The sequence below is a fragment of the Oryctolagus cuniculus genome, chromosome 3 (assembly GCF_051225735.1).
Source record: "Oryctolagus cuniculus isolate XC-2025 breed Fujian yellow rabbit chromosome 3, ASM5122573v1, whole genome shotgun sequence".
NCBI lineage: Eukaryota > Metazoa > Chordata > Mammalia > Lagomorpha > Leporidae > Oryctolagus > Oryctolagus cuniculus.
Genome location: NC_142869.1, coordinates 156,579,228 through 156,597,602, shown reverse-complemented (window position 1 = coordinate 156,597,602; position 18,375 = coordinate 156,579,228). Strand labels below are relative to the sequence as shown.

The 18,375-nt window shown below is 43.0% G+C and overlaps 1 protein-coding gene across 2 annotated transcripts in view; it reads left to right on the top strand.

The window, feature by feature from the left end:
• The window catches only part of TSPAN12 (tetraspanin 12), a 92,082-nt gene that overhangs the window by 18,357 nt on the left and 55,350 nt on the right, over positions 1 to 18,375 (top strand). For both annotated transcript variants that reach the window (XM_008258287.5, XM_070071254.2), the window contains 2 exons: positions 5,170 to 5,252; positions 7,707 to 7,842. In XM_008258287.5, the coding sequence (XP_008256509.1) occupies positions 5,170 to 5,252; positions 7,707 to 7,842 (219 nt within the window). The remainder of the gene's footprint in view (positions 1 to 5,169; positions 5,253 to 7,706; positions 7,843 to 18,375) is intronic.

Genomic DNA, 18,375 nt, shown 5'->3' with positions numbered 1-18,375 from the left:
TGAGTTGATTGATGTGTGTCTTTTTCAAGTTAAATGCATCACTAGGGTTAGTGTCTGTTACTGATCACCAGCGTATTTCCAGCACATAGCAGAGTACCTGGCAAACAGCAGGTGATCAATACATATTTTTGAATGGAAGAATGACTGTAGAGCCCAGGCTTCTGTCATCCTATCATGCAGCAAATATCTTAAGTTATAGCATTTAAAAGAAATACAGACTTTTTTTTTTGGTTTGTTTTGTATGGAAGAACTGAATATAATGTCAACCATTGATAATAAATTACATGCAATGAAAAAAGTCAGATAATTTATTGACACTTGACTCAGAGCTATGATATTGCAAACTGGCTAGACAGTCTGGAAGAAATTTGAGGTTGGAAAAACCAACAGCAGTCATTAGTTTGAAGAATGATAAGGAGAGAAGAGAGTTGTTTATAATTGCAAAGGAATTCACGATAAGGAAATCGCATAGAATGTTAATCGACTTTTCTGCTCCTGTGACACTTGCAAGGTATTTAAAGGCCCACATATAGCTAAGTAGAGGAAGAACACATGACCTCAGATTCGATCAAGGAGCCCGTGGTCCTAGTCCTGCGACTTTTAATAGATTCTCCTATTAATTAGGTATGCTAAAGCCAATGGATCAGGAGATAACTCCTGTTGTAAAGAGGGTTTAGTGTAGTTGCAGACTGCAAGAGAGAGAGGGTGCATGTGATGCTGGGGCGGGGGTGGGGAGCTTGCCAAGAAAGCAAGCACTGGGGTCCATCACAAGGCGGAGCCAGAGCCCATTTATTACGATTTCTGTGGGAAGGGATGAGTGGGGCAGGGTAAACAGGTTTAAAATTCATCAGTTTGAATAATTGGCCCTGGGTAATTAAGGCAGATGAATGGTAACCTGCATGTGAGAACCCCTTAAGAGACGTGCTTGGGTATGTGGGCCCTGGATTGCTTGGCTTGTGTTGGAAAGCTACACCCTGGGGAGTAGCTCCTCTTGAGAATGGCCCGGTCAATGAGGAAAGTAGAGGCCCCGGCAGGATCCTCAGATGTGTTATCAGATTCTCCAGGACAAGGTGTCCAGTGTGTGCACACAGAGCAGGTGTTAAAGTATCGGGTTTACTGAAGCTAGGAATGTGGCTTAGATGTGGTGGCTGAACCACCCTTTGGTAGCTTTTGCAAGTCTGCAATCTATTCTTCATTCCCAACAGGAATGAGGATAATGGTAACTGGCCTGATTCTCCTAGGAACTGTGGTCCCAGTGTTCTTAACCCATCTTGGGCCTTTGACTCCCTAGGCTACAGATCCATTCTCAGAGTAAGTGTGTTTTTGTAAGCAAAATAAAATGTGTTGGTTACAAAGGAATTTAGTTATGTTGAAATACAGTTCTAGTTACAGGTTAGGAATCCTTGAGTGCCACTTGCCGAAGACTATGGTTCACACGTTGAGCGCAAGCCTGCTTGCCACGTCACCCGTCACCCGCTACAAGCTGTGCAGGCTCCTCAGTGTCCTCAGACTCTGAAACCTGTGCTGCTCGTTTCCGAACTTAGGAGGTGGGCAGTGGCAAAGCCACGAGCTCTGAAGCCCCGTGGCCTGCATTTGGATCCCAGTGCTGCCTCACAGGATCTGTGAGATCAGCAAACAGTTACCTTCTCTGTGCTTCTTGGCACATTTTACAGCCTGAGACTAATTTGTGTGTATAGCCATTTCCTGTACTCCACAAGAGGCTCCAGACTCGCTGGGCTTTTGGAAACGGGTGTTGTGGCGTAGCAGATTAAGTTGCTGCTTGGGACGCCCTATCCTTTATTGAAGTGCCTGGGATCAAGTCTCGCCTTTGCTCCTGATCCAGCTTCCTGCATATGCATACCCTGGGAGGCAGCAAATGATGGCTCAAGTACTTGGGTCCCTGACACACACTGGGTGCTGGCTTCAACCTGTTGTGGGCACTTGGGGAATGAAACAGTGGAAGGAAAATTTCAATCTCTCTCACTTTTTAAATATTTATTGATTTACTTGAAAGGCAAAGTTGTACAGAGAGGGAAACACACACACACACACACACACATGCACATACACATTCACAGAGTTGGGGGGAGAGAGAGAGGGAAAGTGAGAGAGAGAAAGAGAGAGAGAGAGAGAGGTCTTCCATCCTATGGTTCACTCTTCATTCCCTCAAACGGCTGCAATGGCCAGGGCTAGGCTGGCCTGGGCTGGAGCCAGGAGCCAGGAGCCAGGAGCTTCATCCAGGTCTCCCAAGTGGATACAGGGGCCCAAGCACTTGGCCCATGCTCTGCTGCTTTCCCAAGCACAGTAGCAGGGAGCTGGCTCAGAAGTGGAGCAGCCAGGACGCGAAGCAGCCCCTGTCTTGGGTGGTAGCATCACAGGAGGAAGCTTTACCTGCTTCCCCACATTGCCGACCTCTCTCTCTCTCTCTCTTTCAGTTAAGTAAAAGTAAATAAATAAACTTAGTAAAGGGTTAGGATCTTGTTTCTTTTGTTCATTGTGAGTATCTGAATCTAGTGCAGTGATAAGGCACACAGCAGTAGCTGTGTAAATATCCCTAGGTGAAGGATGGCACCATGAATCCACTCACTGGTTTTCCCAGCAGCCCACCTTTCTTTCGTTACTGATCAGGAGACCATAGAGCTCTGCCGGATCCGCTGACTTTAGAACCCTTATCCAGAAAGCATGATTTATGGCTACTGCTTGAGTCAGCACAGATTCATTCCTATCATAAATTCATTGTAAAGGAGAGCATTTATGTAGATATTTACATATATGGTTTTGAAGCATTTAAAGCTAAATCTGCAGCACATAATGCTAATTGTTCATTCAGATGCCGGATATTGTAAAAGTCAGATTAAGGGGTAGGCACTTGGTATAGCAGTTCAGATGCTGGTTGGGACCCTTGCACCCCATATTGGAATGCCGGGGTTTGAGTTGTGACTTGCTCCAGATTCCACCTTCCTATTAACACACACCCTGGGAGGCAGTGGTGACGGCTTAAGTGGATGGGTTCCTGCCACACATGTAGGAGACACACTTTGAGTTCTCTGCTTCCAGCTTCGGCTTGCCCAGCCCTGGCTGTTGTGGGCAGCAGATGGGACTTGCTGTCTGTTTGTCTCTGTCTCTCTGCCTATCAGATAAATAAATATATTAAAAATCACATCAACTTCAATTTCTCTATACTATGCTTAAGGACCTAAGTATGAGGATACTTTGAAAGGTTCATGAAAAAAATGAATTAAAAAGTGTTTATTTTGGTGCAAAAATTTCTTGGAATCCATGTGTAGGCGTCCCTTAATAGCCATTTTTCATGAACTTCTTGAAGACCTTGGGTATGCATGGATCTCAACAGTTTATGAACTAAAATAAACTCATTTTTTCAATTCCATTTCCACACACTTTTTGAAGTACCCTTATATAAGGCACATTTTGGAAAGACCCTCATAATTTAGGGATTAACATGTAGCTTTTCAAAGAACTCTCAGGAAGCTTTGATTTAAAACAAATTTTTGAATTCTGAAAAAAATAACACATATCAAAGTAGGAAGTACACTATGATTAATCTCTGATTATCCATTACTCAGTCTCCACATGATCAACATATCCACCCTCAGTCTCTTCTTGTGAAACTCTTATCACTCAGGATTATTTATTAAACTATATCCAATTTATCATTATATTTCATTTGTGATTACTTCACAATATATCTCGGAAGATAAGGGTAAAAGTAAATAATTCATTTTCATTCCTAAAATAATAATAAAATAATTTCTTAATATTTTCAGATCAATGTTAAAATCTCCCCAGTTGTCACATAAATATTTTTTGTGGTTGATTTGTTTGAATCCAGATCCAAACTAGGTCAACTTCTTGCACTGAGCAATCTCTTAAATCTCCTTTAATTAGTAACAGTTTTTCCTTCTCTCTTTCTTTTTGTCACTTCTCTCTCTTTTTTTTTAATTGAAGAAACCAGATTATTAGTTGCACCAAATTTCTCGTATTCTTGATTTTACTGATTGCTTTCCCAAGGTGACCTTTTGCACGATTAACTCTATCCCGTGTATTTCCCCAACACTGAGAGATACAGTTGGAGGCTTCACTGGATTCCAGTTTGACTTTTTAGTAAAACTACTTTGTAAGGATTTCTGTGCACTTCAGATAGCATCCCATTGGGAGACCTGTCACGTCTGGTGGGGTCTCTGTGAATGAAGATTGACCTGTGGGGGGGCTGGTATTGTGGATCCTATCCTAAAAATCCCGTACAAAAAAAATCCCATCCGCCTTCCCTGTGATGCAATGCTCTCAGCCCTGCCTGCAAGTTAGAACATCTATGGAGCAGATACAAAGTTCTGTGCCCAGACCCCACTCCCAAGACTTGGTCCACAGTGGATCTTGGCTCAGCAATTTGTTGAATCTTAGGAGATTCTAATGTACAGACAGGGTTGAGAACCTCTGACCTGGTAAATTTGGCTGCCATTGAGGAGCTTGCCCCAGAGACCCGTTATTTCAGATGGGGCTGTCGAAAGGGCGTGTTCCAACGTGCTTTCTGCATGCATCAGCAGAAAGTCTTCTGTGAAAGCTCTCAGTAAGCCTTTGGTTCTTTCCTGTCAAGCTTATTTATTTGTTTTTATTTGAAAGGCAGACAGAGAGAGAGAGAGAGAGAGTGAGCAAGCGAGCAGGATAATAGGAATGGTGGATTTCAAACCTTTGAATCGATTACAATTATTACTACTATTTTAATGTACACATTTTTTGAATTTTAGCCCACAGAAGCCCTTTCAAGGGTGCTCTTTTGGCTTTTTGCATACTCTTTAGTTGCTTAGTAGTAGTATTTACGTGCTTCCTAGCTCTTAAATATGACTGTGTTTTAGGTTTATCTTATGCATTTGACAGTTTGGTTGTTCTGTAGTCTCCACATCTTGCGTAATTTCTATCCAGAACCTGAAATCAACCATTTAGAAGTTTTCTGCACTGTATCCTAGTGGCTAGGATAAGATTTCAAAATGGAATGGCAGATACTTATAGTAATAGTAAATTGCAATGGATATCAAATGGAAACTAGGAGAAATAGGAAGATTACTTAACATAAATCCTCCACCTAAGATCATGAATCCTGTGGTGAATGTTGTGTAAACCCATGGTAATCAGTGTGTATTTGTTTCTTCCAAGTTGATGTCCATCAGTGTGCTGGCCGTTTCTGCTTGGATGAGAGACTACCTGAATAATGTTCTGACTTTAACTGCAGAAACAAGGTAGGCTTTGTAGTGATTCATCAAATCCCTTTGTCAGGTTTCCTCAAATGCTGGCTTTTAAGTAATTTTGCCCTCTGCTGTGTGTATGGTGGTGCTGTTCCACAGTCTGCTGGGAGAACTTTCCCTGTGCATGGCAACCTTTGTTGCAGACACGTGCATGCTCCAGCCCCTCACTGAGGTGTGCTCTTGGTCCTGTCAGGGATCCAGGGTTCATAGGAACATTTTTGGATACAGTAATAGCAATCACCTGGGCTCCTGAATGTTTGTCAGCTACGTCATATTTATGTATAAAGAAACAGTACAGCTACTTCTCCCTGAGAAAATTACTGTTAGGGGTAGGCATTTGGTGCAGTGGTGAAGGCCCTGCTTGGGTTTTTGACCCTCATGTTGGAGAGCCGGTTCGAATCCTGGCTCTGACTCCCGTTCCAGCTTCTTGCTGATGCACACCCTGGGAGGCGGCAGTGGTGGCTCAGGGATTTGCTGTCTGCCACTCACATGGGAGACCTGAGTGACTTCCAGGCTGCTGACTTTGGCCTGGCTCAGCACCAGCCATCATGGGCCTTTGCAGAGCGAGCTGGTGAATGGAAAGCCTTCTTCTTTGTCTTGCTGTCTCTGACTCTCCTCTCTGTCTTTCAAATAAGTAAAAATAAATAAAAGTCATTTTTAAAAACCTTACTGTTAGGCCAGTGCCGTGGCTCAATAGGCTAATCCTCCGCCTTGCGGCGCTGGCACACCGGGTTCTAGTCCCGGTCGGGGCGCCAGATTCTGTCCTGGTTGCCCCTCTTCCAGGCCAGCTCTCTGCTGTGGCCTGGGAGTGCAGTGGAGGATGGCCCAAGTGCTTGGGCCCTGCACCCCATGGGAGACCAGGATAAGTACCTGGCTCCTGCCTTCGGATCAGCACGATGCGCCATTGGAGGGTGAACCAACAGCAAAAGGAAGACCTTTCTCTCTGTCTCTCTCTCTCTCACTGTCTAACTCTGCCTGTCAAAAAAAAAAAAAAAAAAAAACAAAAAAAAAAACACCTTACTGTTAGCCTCTTCTGTCGTATTCTTGGGCTAATGAAAATTAAATCTCACATTGCCATTTTCTTCTCAAATATCAAGGGTTTAGTCCCTAATATCACAAGGGGCAAAGTAATCAGTTTCTTCATCTCTGGATGTGGGTTGTAATATCCACATGTAATAATGCTCAGACTGTGTTAAGGATTAAATAAGATACACTTTTGTCCTTGACACATGGAATTTAGTAAATACTTAATAATGGTTAAGTTTTTTTTTAAAGATTTATTTATTTATTTGAAAGTCAGTTACACAGAGAGAGAAGGAGAGGCAGAGAAAGACAGGTCTTCCATCTGTTGGTTCACTCCCCAATTGGCCACAATGGCTGGAGCTGCACCGATCCAAAGCAGGGGCCAGGAGCTTCTTCTGGGTCTCCCACACGGGTGCAGGGGCCCATTCTTGAGCCATCTTCCATTGCTTTCCCAGGCCATAGCAGAGAGCTGGATCTGAAGTGGAGCAGCTGAGTCTCAAACTGGCACGCATATGGGATGCCGGTGCTTCAGGCCAGGGCGTTAACCCACTGCACCATAACGCTGGCCCCAGTAGTGGTTAAGTTTTGATACCATTATTATTAATGGTCCTGGTTAATAAGTTTTGTATAATGTCCTAGAAAAAATCATCTTTCTGCCTTCGTTTTTCTTTGAATGTGGATCAGTTTCCCATTGCGTCTTTCACATCTTAAGGGACAGTCAGTTGTCAGGAAGAAGAACCATGCTGCATGTGAGGTCAAAGATCAGAGACGAGGGGCCTGTGTTGTGGCACAGCAGGTAAAGCCGCTGCCTGAGATGCCACCATTCCACATGGGTGCTACTGAGAGTCCTGGCTGCTCCACTTCCAATTCAGCTCCCTGCTAATGGTCTGGGAAAAGCAGTGGAAGATGGTCCAAGTGTTTGGACCCCTGCCACCCACAGAGGAGACCTGAATTAAACTCCTGGCTTTGTCCTGGCTCAACCCTGACCATTGTGGCCATTTGGAGAGTGAGCAAGTGGATGGAAGAACTCTGTAACTCTGACTTTCAAATAAATAAATAAATAAATCTTAAAAAAAAGTCAGAGAAGCGGAAGAGGATTCCATGTGATTGACTTAGACAAAGGCCTCAGGGCTCATGGTAGATCCACTTCTTATTGAGGGTGTCTATATTGTATTCTAAATAAGTTGGGTCAGGGTTGCTACCACTTGAATAAAGAACTAAACAAATAAAAAACAATAAAAAAGCAAGGAAGCAAATAACCACACAAACAATAGCACAGTGAATTTGAAAATATCACTGCAGTTACTATCCTGGAGGCATGACAAGCTAAATAATCTTTAATGTGAATCACTGTTGTACCTGTTGCAGGATTCAGGTGCAGTTTCATGATGTTTTATTAATAATGTGATTTTTTTCTTCCTTCAGGGTGGAGGAGGCAGTCATCTTGACTTACTTCCCTGTGGTTCATCCGGTCATGATTGCTGTTTGCTGTTTCCTTATCATCGTGGGCATGTTAGGGTATTGTGGAACGGTGAAAAGGAATCTGTTGCTTCTTGCATGGGTACGTGTTTATGTTTTATCTTTATTAAGTTAAAAAGACCAACCATTAGCATGTTGTGTTTTCATCAGTCTGCAAGAGTAGGAAACTGTGATGGCAGTAATTGTGATCTGTGGTAATTGTTCAACAGCCTGTGAGAAAGGAAGCTTTCTTTCCAATGGAGATGATTTCAGTACAAGTATTTTCTGGATGCACAAATGCTAAGATATAGCAATATACACCCCTTTAAGTTATCTTATTCTGGCTTGGTGGCAACATTTTTATTTAAACATATGTGTTCTTTCCAGTGAGATTGACTTATTACCACTCAAAAAGTTCCCTCAGGACTCAAACTGAGAAGTCTTAGTGAAACTCTTATTTCTTTGTTTTCATTTTTAATTGAAAACATTTTTTTGAGTGACATAGAAAGAGAGAGACACACACCCAGACAGAGAGTATTCATTTGCTGGTGCACTCCCCAAATGCCCGGACTGGGCTGGGCTGGGCTGGGCTGAGAGCCCAGAACTCAGTTCAGTCGCCAGTGCTGCCTGCAAGAGACTGCATTAGCAGGAAGCTGGAATCGGAGCAGAGCTGGCAGTTCACCCCAGGCATCCTGATGTGTGATGCAGCCATATTAACCAGGGTCCTAATCGCTAGGCAAAATGTACAGCTCAAAAACACAATTTGTTTATGGTTTTGTGGAAGAGCATTGAGAGTATAAAATATTCCATACTCATGACAGCAAGTGGTAAGGATGCTGACATGTAAATGTAGACATAGAAGACTACTGAAAAATTAATTCATTGAGTGTATTCCTTTTTTTGCAGTAGGTCTTAACACTGCATTAATTTTATGTGGACAGGTTAAAAACCTTGAGTGGTATGGTGTTAGGCTGGAAAATAAAAGCCCTGGTTTGTAGCACTTGAGGATTACCATGGGGTAGGTACTTCTCATATGGCCGATTTCTCGTTACAAATATGGCATCATTGAGTGTGGATTTGGGGTGAGATGAGCACAAATTGGCTCTCAGCAGTCAGCTCCTGCCTACTTGTGCTCGACTAGTTCCCATGTAAGCCAATTAGAAGAAAACCGTAGTGTGAAACTGTACTGCAGCTTTGAAGTTCACAGGAACAACCTATGGGAATGTATTCTTGGCTTCTTGGAGAGTAAGTCTTCAGGTCAGTAAGTGGAGAACTGAAAATACTGTAGAGGATAAACCACACTCAATGAGGGGGAGATATGCCTCCTGCCCTACTGCTCTCCACAGTGAGGAAGAGAATATGAAACAGTAGGATGATCACTTAAAAATAAATCTGTTGTATAATTTGAGGATGTATGATGTATATGAAACTTTGAAAATAATTTCAGTTGGTGCAGGTGTTTGGCCCAGGGGTTAAGATGCTGCTTGGGATACCTACATCCCGTAATGACTTGCCAAGGTTGAGTCCCAGCTCAGTTCCCGATTCCAGCCTTTTGCTGATCCCCAACCTGGGAGGCAGCAGATGAAGGCTCAGGTGCTTGGGTCTCTACCACCCCCAAGCACTAGACTGAGTTCCCAGCTCCTGGCTTCAGCCTGGCTCAGTCCTGGCTGTTGTGGGCATTTGCGGGGTGAAGCACTGGATAAGGGATTGCTGTGTCTTCTCTTTCTACCTCCCAAGTAATAATAAAAAATCATAATCCATTTTAAAATGTTTTTTATTTTCACCTACTTGAATGACAGAGTGAGAACAAGAGTGAGAGTGAGAGAGAGAGAGAGAGAGAGATCTTTTATCTGCTGACTCATTTCCCAAATGCCTGAAACAGCCAAGGCTGGGCCAGGCCGAAGTCAGGAACCAATACGCCATCCAGGTCCCCCAGGTTGGTGGCAGGAACCCAGGCACTGGTGCCATCATCCACTACTTCCCAGGATGTACAGGCAGGAAGCTGGATTGGAAGCAGAGAAGCTGGGAACTCCAACCAGTATTCCAATATGGGATGCAGCCATCACAGACATTGGTTTAACCCCCTGTGCCACCACGCCCACCCCTTAGAATCCCTTTTACTTCCACTGTCCAGCAATGTAGTCTCACTTATGTACAGGTTAAGTATGACTGACGTTTTCCTTCTTCCTCCCAGCTGTTACTCTGGATGATTTCTTGGCAGTGGGATGTGGTGGGGGTGGGGTTAAGTATTTCATGGACCACAAAGGTAACACATTTCAAAAACCATTATGCATGCATTAATCTACTTAATGCTTGTAAAGCAAGTTGACAAATAACAGAGCCATCAGGCCTGCTACTTGAGGTAGGAAAGATCACAGACCTGTGAATGAGAATATACTTTGTGATCCCGGCAAGAGCTTCATGATGCAAACTTTATGTGGAGGACTATGGGCCATGGGCCACTAGCTTGTTCATTCATTCATTCTTCAAGCTCTTACAGAGCACACATATGCCACCTGTTTTTGCCATCCAACTACTGTGTATGATAGAGTTGCACTACTCTGGTAAGACCTCTGCTAATAAGATGTGCACCAGATGATTGAGACCAGAGAGGAAGAGCTCCAAGCTCAGCCCTAAGTGGCCAGTGGTGGCCCCTGCGAGAAGAATGAGCATGGATTGTTCCTGCTTTGCTTCCACTCCCACTCTCCCTCCCCCTTTGCTTGTAGGATGCACTCTTTTTCATTAAACAACTTTTTTTTTTAAAGATTTACTTACTTGTTTATTTGAAGGGCAGAGTGACAGAGAGAGATGCAGAGACAGAAAGGGAAAGAGGTCTTCCATGCACTGGTTCCTTCCCCCCGTAACTACCATATCTGTCTCTCACAGCAAACTGCTCTGGCCTACTTCTCAGGCCCTTTTCTTTTCTTTTCTTTTCTTTCTTTTATTTATTTATTTATTTTGACAGGCAGAGTTAGACAGTGAGAGAGAGAGAGAGAAAGAAAGGTCTTCCTTCCGTTGGTTCACCCCGCCAAATGGCCTCCAAGGCCGGTTAGCTGCAGCTGGTGCGCTGCGCCGATCCGAAGGCAGGAGCCAGGTACTTATCCTGGTCTCCCATGGGGTGCAGGGCCCAAGCACTTGGGCCATCCTCCACTGCACTCCCTGGCCACAGCAGAGAGCTGGCCTGGAAGAGCAACAGCCAGGACAGAACCAGCGCCCCGACCGGGACTAGGACCCGGTGTGCAGGCACCACAGGCGGAGGATTAGCCTAGTGAGCCGCGCTGGCCAGGCCCTTTCTTTTCTAGCTTCCTCTCCACAGCCTCCTCTTCTGAACATTGGCTACACCCCATTGGTTCTGGTTCTACAGTCTTGGGAACGCCTCCCATCTTTTCTATTCTGGTTTGGAATGTCCAAGCTCAGGCTCTCCTGACTTTTTACTCAGTCGGTCCCTCACTACCCTTCCTGCCTCTATTGTCACTGGGTAATCTCATTTCTCCTCTGTTTGGAGATCTTGGGAGACTGCCTCTTGGGTAATAAAGTGTTACTGACACCTCAGATTTGCATCAAGTCCTCCTGAAATCAAGGCTGCATCTGCCACTTTCAGCTTTCTTGCCCACTTTGTTATTCTCTGGCCAAATGATAGTTTCTCATCCCTGAACAAATGTTTCTTGCTCTCTTTGTCTCAATCATCTTCTTAATCTTGCTGTCCCTTTAGCTGGGACTTTCTGCTTTTGCCTAAATATGATCTGAAATGCTATCTCCTAAAATATCAATAGTGACAATGATACGGATGATAATTGAAGTATTTAGCATTTCTCACTTGCTGACAGTACCAAACGTTGTAGAATTTTACAATGATTTAAATGATTTTTTTTAAAAATTGGGAATAAGTGACCTTAGCAGCTTTTATTTATTTTTTTAAAGATTTATTTATTTATTTGAAAGTGAAAGTTACACAGAGAGAGGAGAGGCAGAGAGAGAGAGACAGAGAGTTCATCCATCCACTGGTTCACTCTCCAATTGGCCGCAATGGCCAGAGCTGCACTGATCCGAAGCCAGGAACAAGGAACTTCTTCTGGGTCTCCCATGTAGGTGCAGGGGCCCAAAGACTTGGGTCGTCTTCTACTGCTTTCCCAGGCCATAGCAGAGAGCTGGATAGGAAGTGGAGCAGCTGGGTCTCGAACTGGCGCCCATATGGGGTACCAGCACTTTAGGCCAGGGCGTTAACCTGCTGCACCATAGTGCCGGCCCCTCTCAGCGGCTTTTAAAAGAACTTTTATTTGTTTACTTATTTTTTTCCCAAAGAAACCTTTCATTTAAGGAGTATAAATGTTGTTAAGTACAACTTGAGGAATATAGTTATTCTTCCCACCATACTCGCGCTCCCACTCCCACTCCCACACCACTTCCTCCTCCCTCTCCCCTTGCCAATCCCATTCTCCATTAAGATTCATTTTCAGTTAACTTTATACACAGACCAACTCTATACTAAATAAAGATTTCAACAATTTTCACACACACAAAAGATGTTTGAGAACAAGTTTTGCAGTTAATTCTCATCATACAACTCTTTGAGGACAGAGGTCGGTCAACAGGCAGAGGGAAAGAGAGAGGGAAGAGAGAGAGAGAGTTATCTTCCATCTGCTGGTTAACTCCCCAAATGCCCACCGCAACCAAGGCTGGGCCAGATGGAAGCCAGGTGCTGGGAATTCCATCCAGGTCTCTAACCTGAGTGGCCGGGGCCCAACCACTGATGCCTCCCCAGGGTGCATTAACAGGAAGCCAGATTAGAAGCAGAGCAGCTGGGATTCAAAGTGGCACTCTGATAGGGGATGTGGGCATCACAGGCAGCATCTTAAGGGCTGTGCCTCAATGCCAGCCCCTACATGATTTTTTCCATGAAAACTTTTACATGAATTAATTGTTATCCTCTCTGCAATTCTAATAAGGTAAATATTATTGTGGTTTGCTAATATAGACAAGGAGACGAGGTATGAGGTGGCTAAGTTTGCACAGCTGGTAAACCACAGATCCACTATTCACATCAAAACAGTCCAGTTCCAACAACATGTTTGTAACAATTTTGCTATTTTACTGCATAAATGCTGGCTTTTCCTAAGTGCGTAGGAGTTTGTCCTGCAACGTCTAAAGCATTTTACATGTGGTTGCACATGTGGTTGCACATTTTCAACCTGACAACAATCACCTGAGATAGTAGTTATTAAATACGGCTCAGAGAGTTCAGTAATATTACCTGGCCGCTCAGCGATAAGTGGTGGAGTCCCGGTTAGTCCTCAGGGATTCTGCTTCCCAAGCCCATGCTCGCTGGGCCTTTACCATTGTCTCAGATGGACTTCGCAGCCTTGAAAGCCTGGCGTGTTGCCCTTCCTATACATTTCCATTTTCTGTAATTAACCCAAAATGCCAGACTGCCAACAACTTGGTAATATGGAACATTCACTTGGCCTGTTGCTTTAATAAATGCCTGTTCATTTGAATCATGGACAGGAAACTGCCACAGTGAAAGCTGGTGTCACAAGCATATGAGAGTGAAGATGGGGTCCGGTGGGCAGTGAGAGTGAGGTTTTAGAAGGGGATACTGGCTGTAGAAATGTTCAGACGACAAGGGTATTGCTTGTTCAAGGGGTAAATGACGGCAGAATGGGACATGATGGTGGGGCTTTGGCCAGTATTTACCAGACAGCTCTCACAATTTTTTGTTTTGTTCCCTTTTGCATTTTGTCTTAATTAAAACAAATTTGCTTAGAAAGTTTCTTACCTTTTTATGTATGTATGTATGTATATGTACATATCACATATTTACATAAACAAGCAGTCTATATTTATGCTACTCATCCAGTTCCTGTATTCAGTCTCCTTTCACCTTTAAGACTTGTAAATCAGATTAGTGTGAGAAAGCTAGCTTTTTTTTTTTTTTTTAAACAAGGCAATTGGTATCTCTGAGAGCTGACCTATCTCTTCAATGATTATGATAAAGAAGCTGGCAGCTGGACTGTGGTGCTGTTCATACTAATGTAAAGAATATCACTATTCATCAGACTGGTCAAGACACAGTGTTAGAGGCTCTTTCAAAACCAACTTATCCTTACCGCAGTCCCCAAAAGGCCAGCAGCAATAACACCACCACCAACAACAAAACTCAACAAGCTGAGAAACCACCTGTTGGAAAACATTTCTGATGGACTTAGGTCATGGACTTGCCCCTTCTGTTGAATGATAGATTTACATATGTAAGTTGTTCCAACATCCCGTTTTAAGGTTCCCAGATAAGAGTCAACATGCCCAGTTGAATTGAATTTCAGGCAAACAAGGTATACTGTTTTAGTGTGAGTGTGCCCCATATGAAATTTAGAATAGACATACAGAAAGCATTATTCTTTATTTATTTGAAAACCAGATGTACCTGGGCCTTTTGTGTTTTTATTTGCTGCATCTGGCTACCCTTCTCTACTTAGATTTGTTCTTAATATGTGTGAAGCTCTCAAAGACTAGAAACTCTTCTGTGTTTATATGAGGAGATGAAGAATAATTAAATTCTGATTATAATGGGAAATAAGTCAAAAGTGATGCTGAAGAGAAACTTGGAAATGCTATAACTTCCAAAATAATTGCAGTAGCAGAAATTCCTTACCTCTTTGAAGGAGAAACAAAGTTAAATAGCAATCAGTTTGAAGCCTTAGATGGGTGCTTCCCCGGGTTTCACTGGAGACTAAATGAATAAATTTGCTATTGCGGTCTACCACGCTGTTCACACAGGCATTAGCAAGGCAGTGCCCGCTCATGGGGACTATAAACAGACTGAACGGACACGTTTACAGTGTCGACATCAGCGGAATGTCGCCATCCAGCATCATTTGTCAGAATGCGATGCTCAGAGATGCTCGAATGCCAGCAAACCACAGCGGTCAAGGACTGGTCAGAGGTGAAGTGGTGTGTGCCTTTGATGTTTAACACCAGTGCATTGCGTTCAAAGGGGAAGAAGTTTTTTTTTTTCATCAGTTTTTATTATTTCAGGGAGTTAGTGTGTGGTTATTGATTATGTGGAAGAACTTTTAAAAGTTTTATTTATTTATTAATTATTTAAAAGGCAGAGCTCCAGGGAGAAAAGGAGAGACAGAGAAAAAAGTATCTTCTGTCTGCTGGTTCATTCCCTAAATGCCCACAAAAGCCAGTTCTGGGCCAGCAGCTCTATCCTGGCCTTCTATATGTGTGGCAGGGACCTAAGTACTTCTGCTGCCTTCCCAGGCACACTAGCAGGAAGGTGGATTGGGAACAGAATAGCCGGAACCGGAACTGGGACTGACACTGTGGTGAGGGATAGCTGGTGTGCCAGCTGGTGTCATAAGCAGTGGCTTAACTCGCTGTGACACAGTGCCGTCCCTTGTGTGGAAGAATTTTTAAAGCTTTCTGAAAATAAAGAGTGAATGAACCACATAGGGACAGTTTCCTTGATGGAAATCAAGAAAACTTCTAAAGGTCATGGAAATATGACTCCTTGTCAAGTTTTTATTGTTTAAAATCATAGTGAAAAACCGAAATATCTTTATTATTTTCATGAGTCTTATTTATTTGAGAGGCAGAGGAAGAGATAGAGAATCTCCTATCCTCTGGTTCACTCCATAAATACCTGAAATAGCTGGGGATGTGCCAGATGGAAGCTGAGAGCCAAGAACTGGATCCTGGTTTGCCACTGGGTTGTCAGGGACCCAGTCACTGTCCCCCAGGGTGCACATCAGCAGGAAGCTGGAATCAGGAGCAGATGCCACGACTGGGAGCTAGGCAGCTGCAGGCATGCCAGGAAGATGCAGGAAGCCAGGGAATGCAGATGTGCCACCTGCGGTTTTAACCTCTGCACCAAATGCCCATCCTGGAATACCTTTAAGTAGGCATCAGTTGCCTACAGACTCTCTGTTTAAACCTTCTCTCATGTTGTTACAAATTTTATTATCATATATCTAGTGATAGATTATCAAGTTAAACTATTGAGTCAAATATCCATTATCTTGCTTATGTTTTTGATTGATAGTAATTTTATTGCCAAGTGAGGGTCCACCCTATGACTTACCCTATATCTGCGTCTACCTGATATTTCATCTTTGTTTTCTCAGAAAACACTCATACCAACTATGTGCAGTTAGACCTATTTTATAAGCAAGAAGTAGCCTGCCCAATGATACACAGCTGGGGGTTGCTGACACCAGCATTCAAGTGCAGACCACGCATGATTTACTATACCATACTACAATTATAATGCACTTAATTAGTTACCAGTGTTATTTCTGTCAGACTAAATCTGCTTCATTTATTATTCCAAGGCATTCAGTAGTCATTTAATTTTAAAACATAGGATCTTTTAGTATCATTAGGATAAAAAACAACTGGAAAATTCAGCCACTGTTACCATTCTCCTTCATCTTGTCCGAGAACCCAGGGGTTTCTTCTTGCCTTTCACTTTTCCTCCCTGCTCAGTCTCCTTTCTTTTCCCCCTCCTTGAATGTATATTGAGACCCCATTCATGGTAGACACTTGAGAGACAAAAATGAAAGAGGAAAATAAAAAATATATATACAAATAAATTTATAATAAATTACCATGGGGACCCCAGAGTAGGAGCTGCTGGAAGCATCCAGAAGGGTTCACAGCAGGCTTTGTTTGAACTGGTGTTGCGAATGCAAACATTTTCTGTTGGGGAGAGGGAGGAAGGGGATCTGAACGACAAGAACAGTGTGTGCAAACGCAGGAAAGTGAAGCGAAACTAGAATTTGGGGTGGCTGGGGTGGCAGGGCACACGGGGAACAGGAAGTAGTTCCAAGCATGAAGGTTTTAGTAGGAGAGGCTGATGCCATCCCAAAGGCTACAGAGAACCAATTCCAGCTCAGGCTGGAAATCATTCACAGTTAGGGCAGGAGGCTAACAGGAAGCCCTGTTAATGGTTACACGGTAGGTTTTTGTTTGCATAAGAACTCACAGTGGAGTTTTGTGACTGCCTGTGTTTCTTCTTTGCTGAAGTGGAATTGACTGTCTCTGTTCATACCTCAGGAACGCATGTAAGCTGATGTCTTCAAAAGCAAATGTTGTGTCAGAAACCGGGCCCACGACACCTGCATGATGTTCATGACTCTGGCATTGGGCCTTTGCGGCAGGATTTTGGGTGCTCATTGGAAGTTTTGCTTAACTTCAGGGTTTGAAGTATAAATGGCCCCAGGTTTTATATTTTTGACCTTTGCACAGTTTAGATGTACTCTGTTATAGTAAGTCTTTTAAGCCTTGTTCTGTATTGTTTCTTAATGTATACATTTGAAGTACTTTTAGTTAAATATAAGTCAAGTAAGTCTACATCCATCCTTAGCAATGGGAAGTTCAGAGCCAGGTGCACTCTGGCAGCTGTTATAATGCTTGCACCAGTACCAGCTCAGCAAGGACTGCCTCGAGGTGCCAAGTTTTTGATTTCCCACCTACTTGTACTTAGTCTCTCTTCTGACTTCCTTGGGCAAACATAAGATGGTAGACATTCATTTAAAGATTTATTTATTTATTTGAAAGGCAGAGTTACAGAGAGGCAGAGGCAGAGAGAGAGAGAGAGAGAGAGAGGTCTTCTATCCGCTGGTTCACTCCCCAGATGGCCACAATGGCTGGAGCTGAGCTGATCTGAAGCCAGGAGCCAGGAGCTTCCTCCGTGTCTCCCACGTAGGTCCAGGGCCCCAAGGACTTGGGCCATCATCCACTGCTTTCTGTTGCTTTGCCAGGACTCAAACCCGTGGCTGTATAGGATGCAGGCACTGCACTGGCCCCTAGACATTCATTTAAAATTCTATAGCTAAGTAGATGATCCGGGAAATAGTGTCCTTAAATGTGCAGAGAGTAAAACAGAGAGTGCAGATCCCATGTGTGTGAGGTGAGAGAGTCTGAGTCAGTAAGGAGAGTCATTTTCAGGTAAGATGTTTAGAAACTTAATATGTAATATTCACTTTATACGTGCTATCACATGCAATTGGTGACTAAATAACAGTACTGTGAATTAAAGAAGCCTTTTTCTTCTTGAAGTTATATGATTTTGAAAACTTACTTTTTCAAAATTGTGATCTTTACGTCTTTCCCCCTTTTCAGATAAAGAGCAGTAACAGATCCTGGTTACATACCCAGGCTAAGATGAATCTTTTCCACTAAGATGACAATAATAGTAAATTTTATTTAAAACATACCTACACTGTAGTTTTATCATAGCATGTTCCTATAGAGGAATACCTTTGATTTATTCTAAAATAAATGGTCATTCCTGAATTTTCTTTATTGCTACTATATATTATTGCCACTATATATTAGCTTTCAAACTTTAAAATTTGAAAACTATAAATTACTTCAAGGTGATTACAACCGTGACGATATTTTAAAACAATGTGTTGAAGAAAATGTGAATTTTGTTAGATAATACTTGCCAATTTAAGAAATATTTCTAATTAAGCATGGAAGAGTTATTTTAGTGTCTCTTCTAGGAAGGAAATGAGCATTTGAAATGTTTTACAGTTTCAGGTTCTGTGCAGGTTTCCATAAAACTAAGCTGAAGTCATGAATTGGTGTGAAAATTAGAGGCTTGCTTTTAATAATCAAGATATTTATT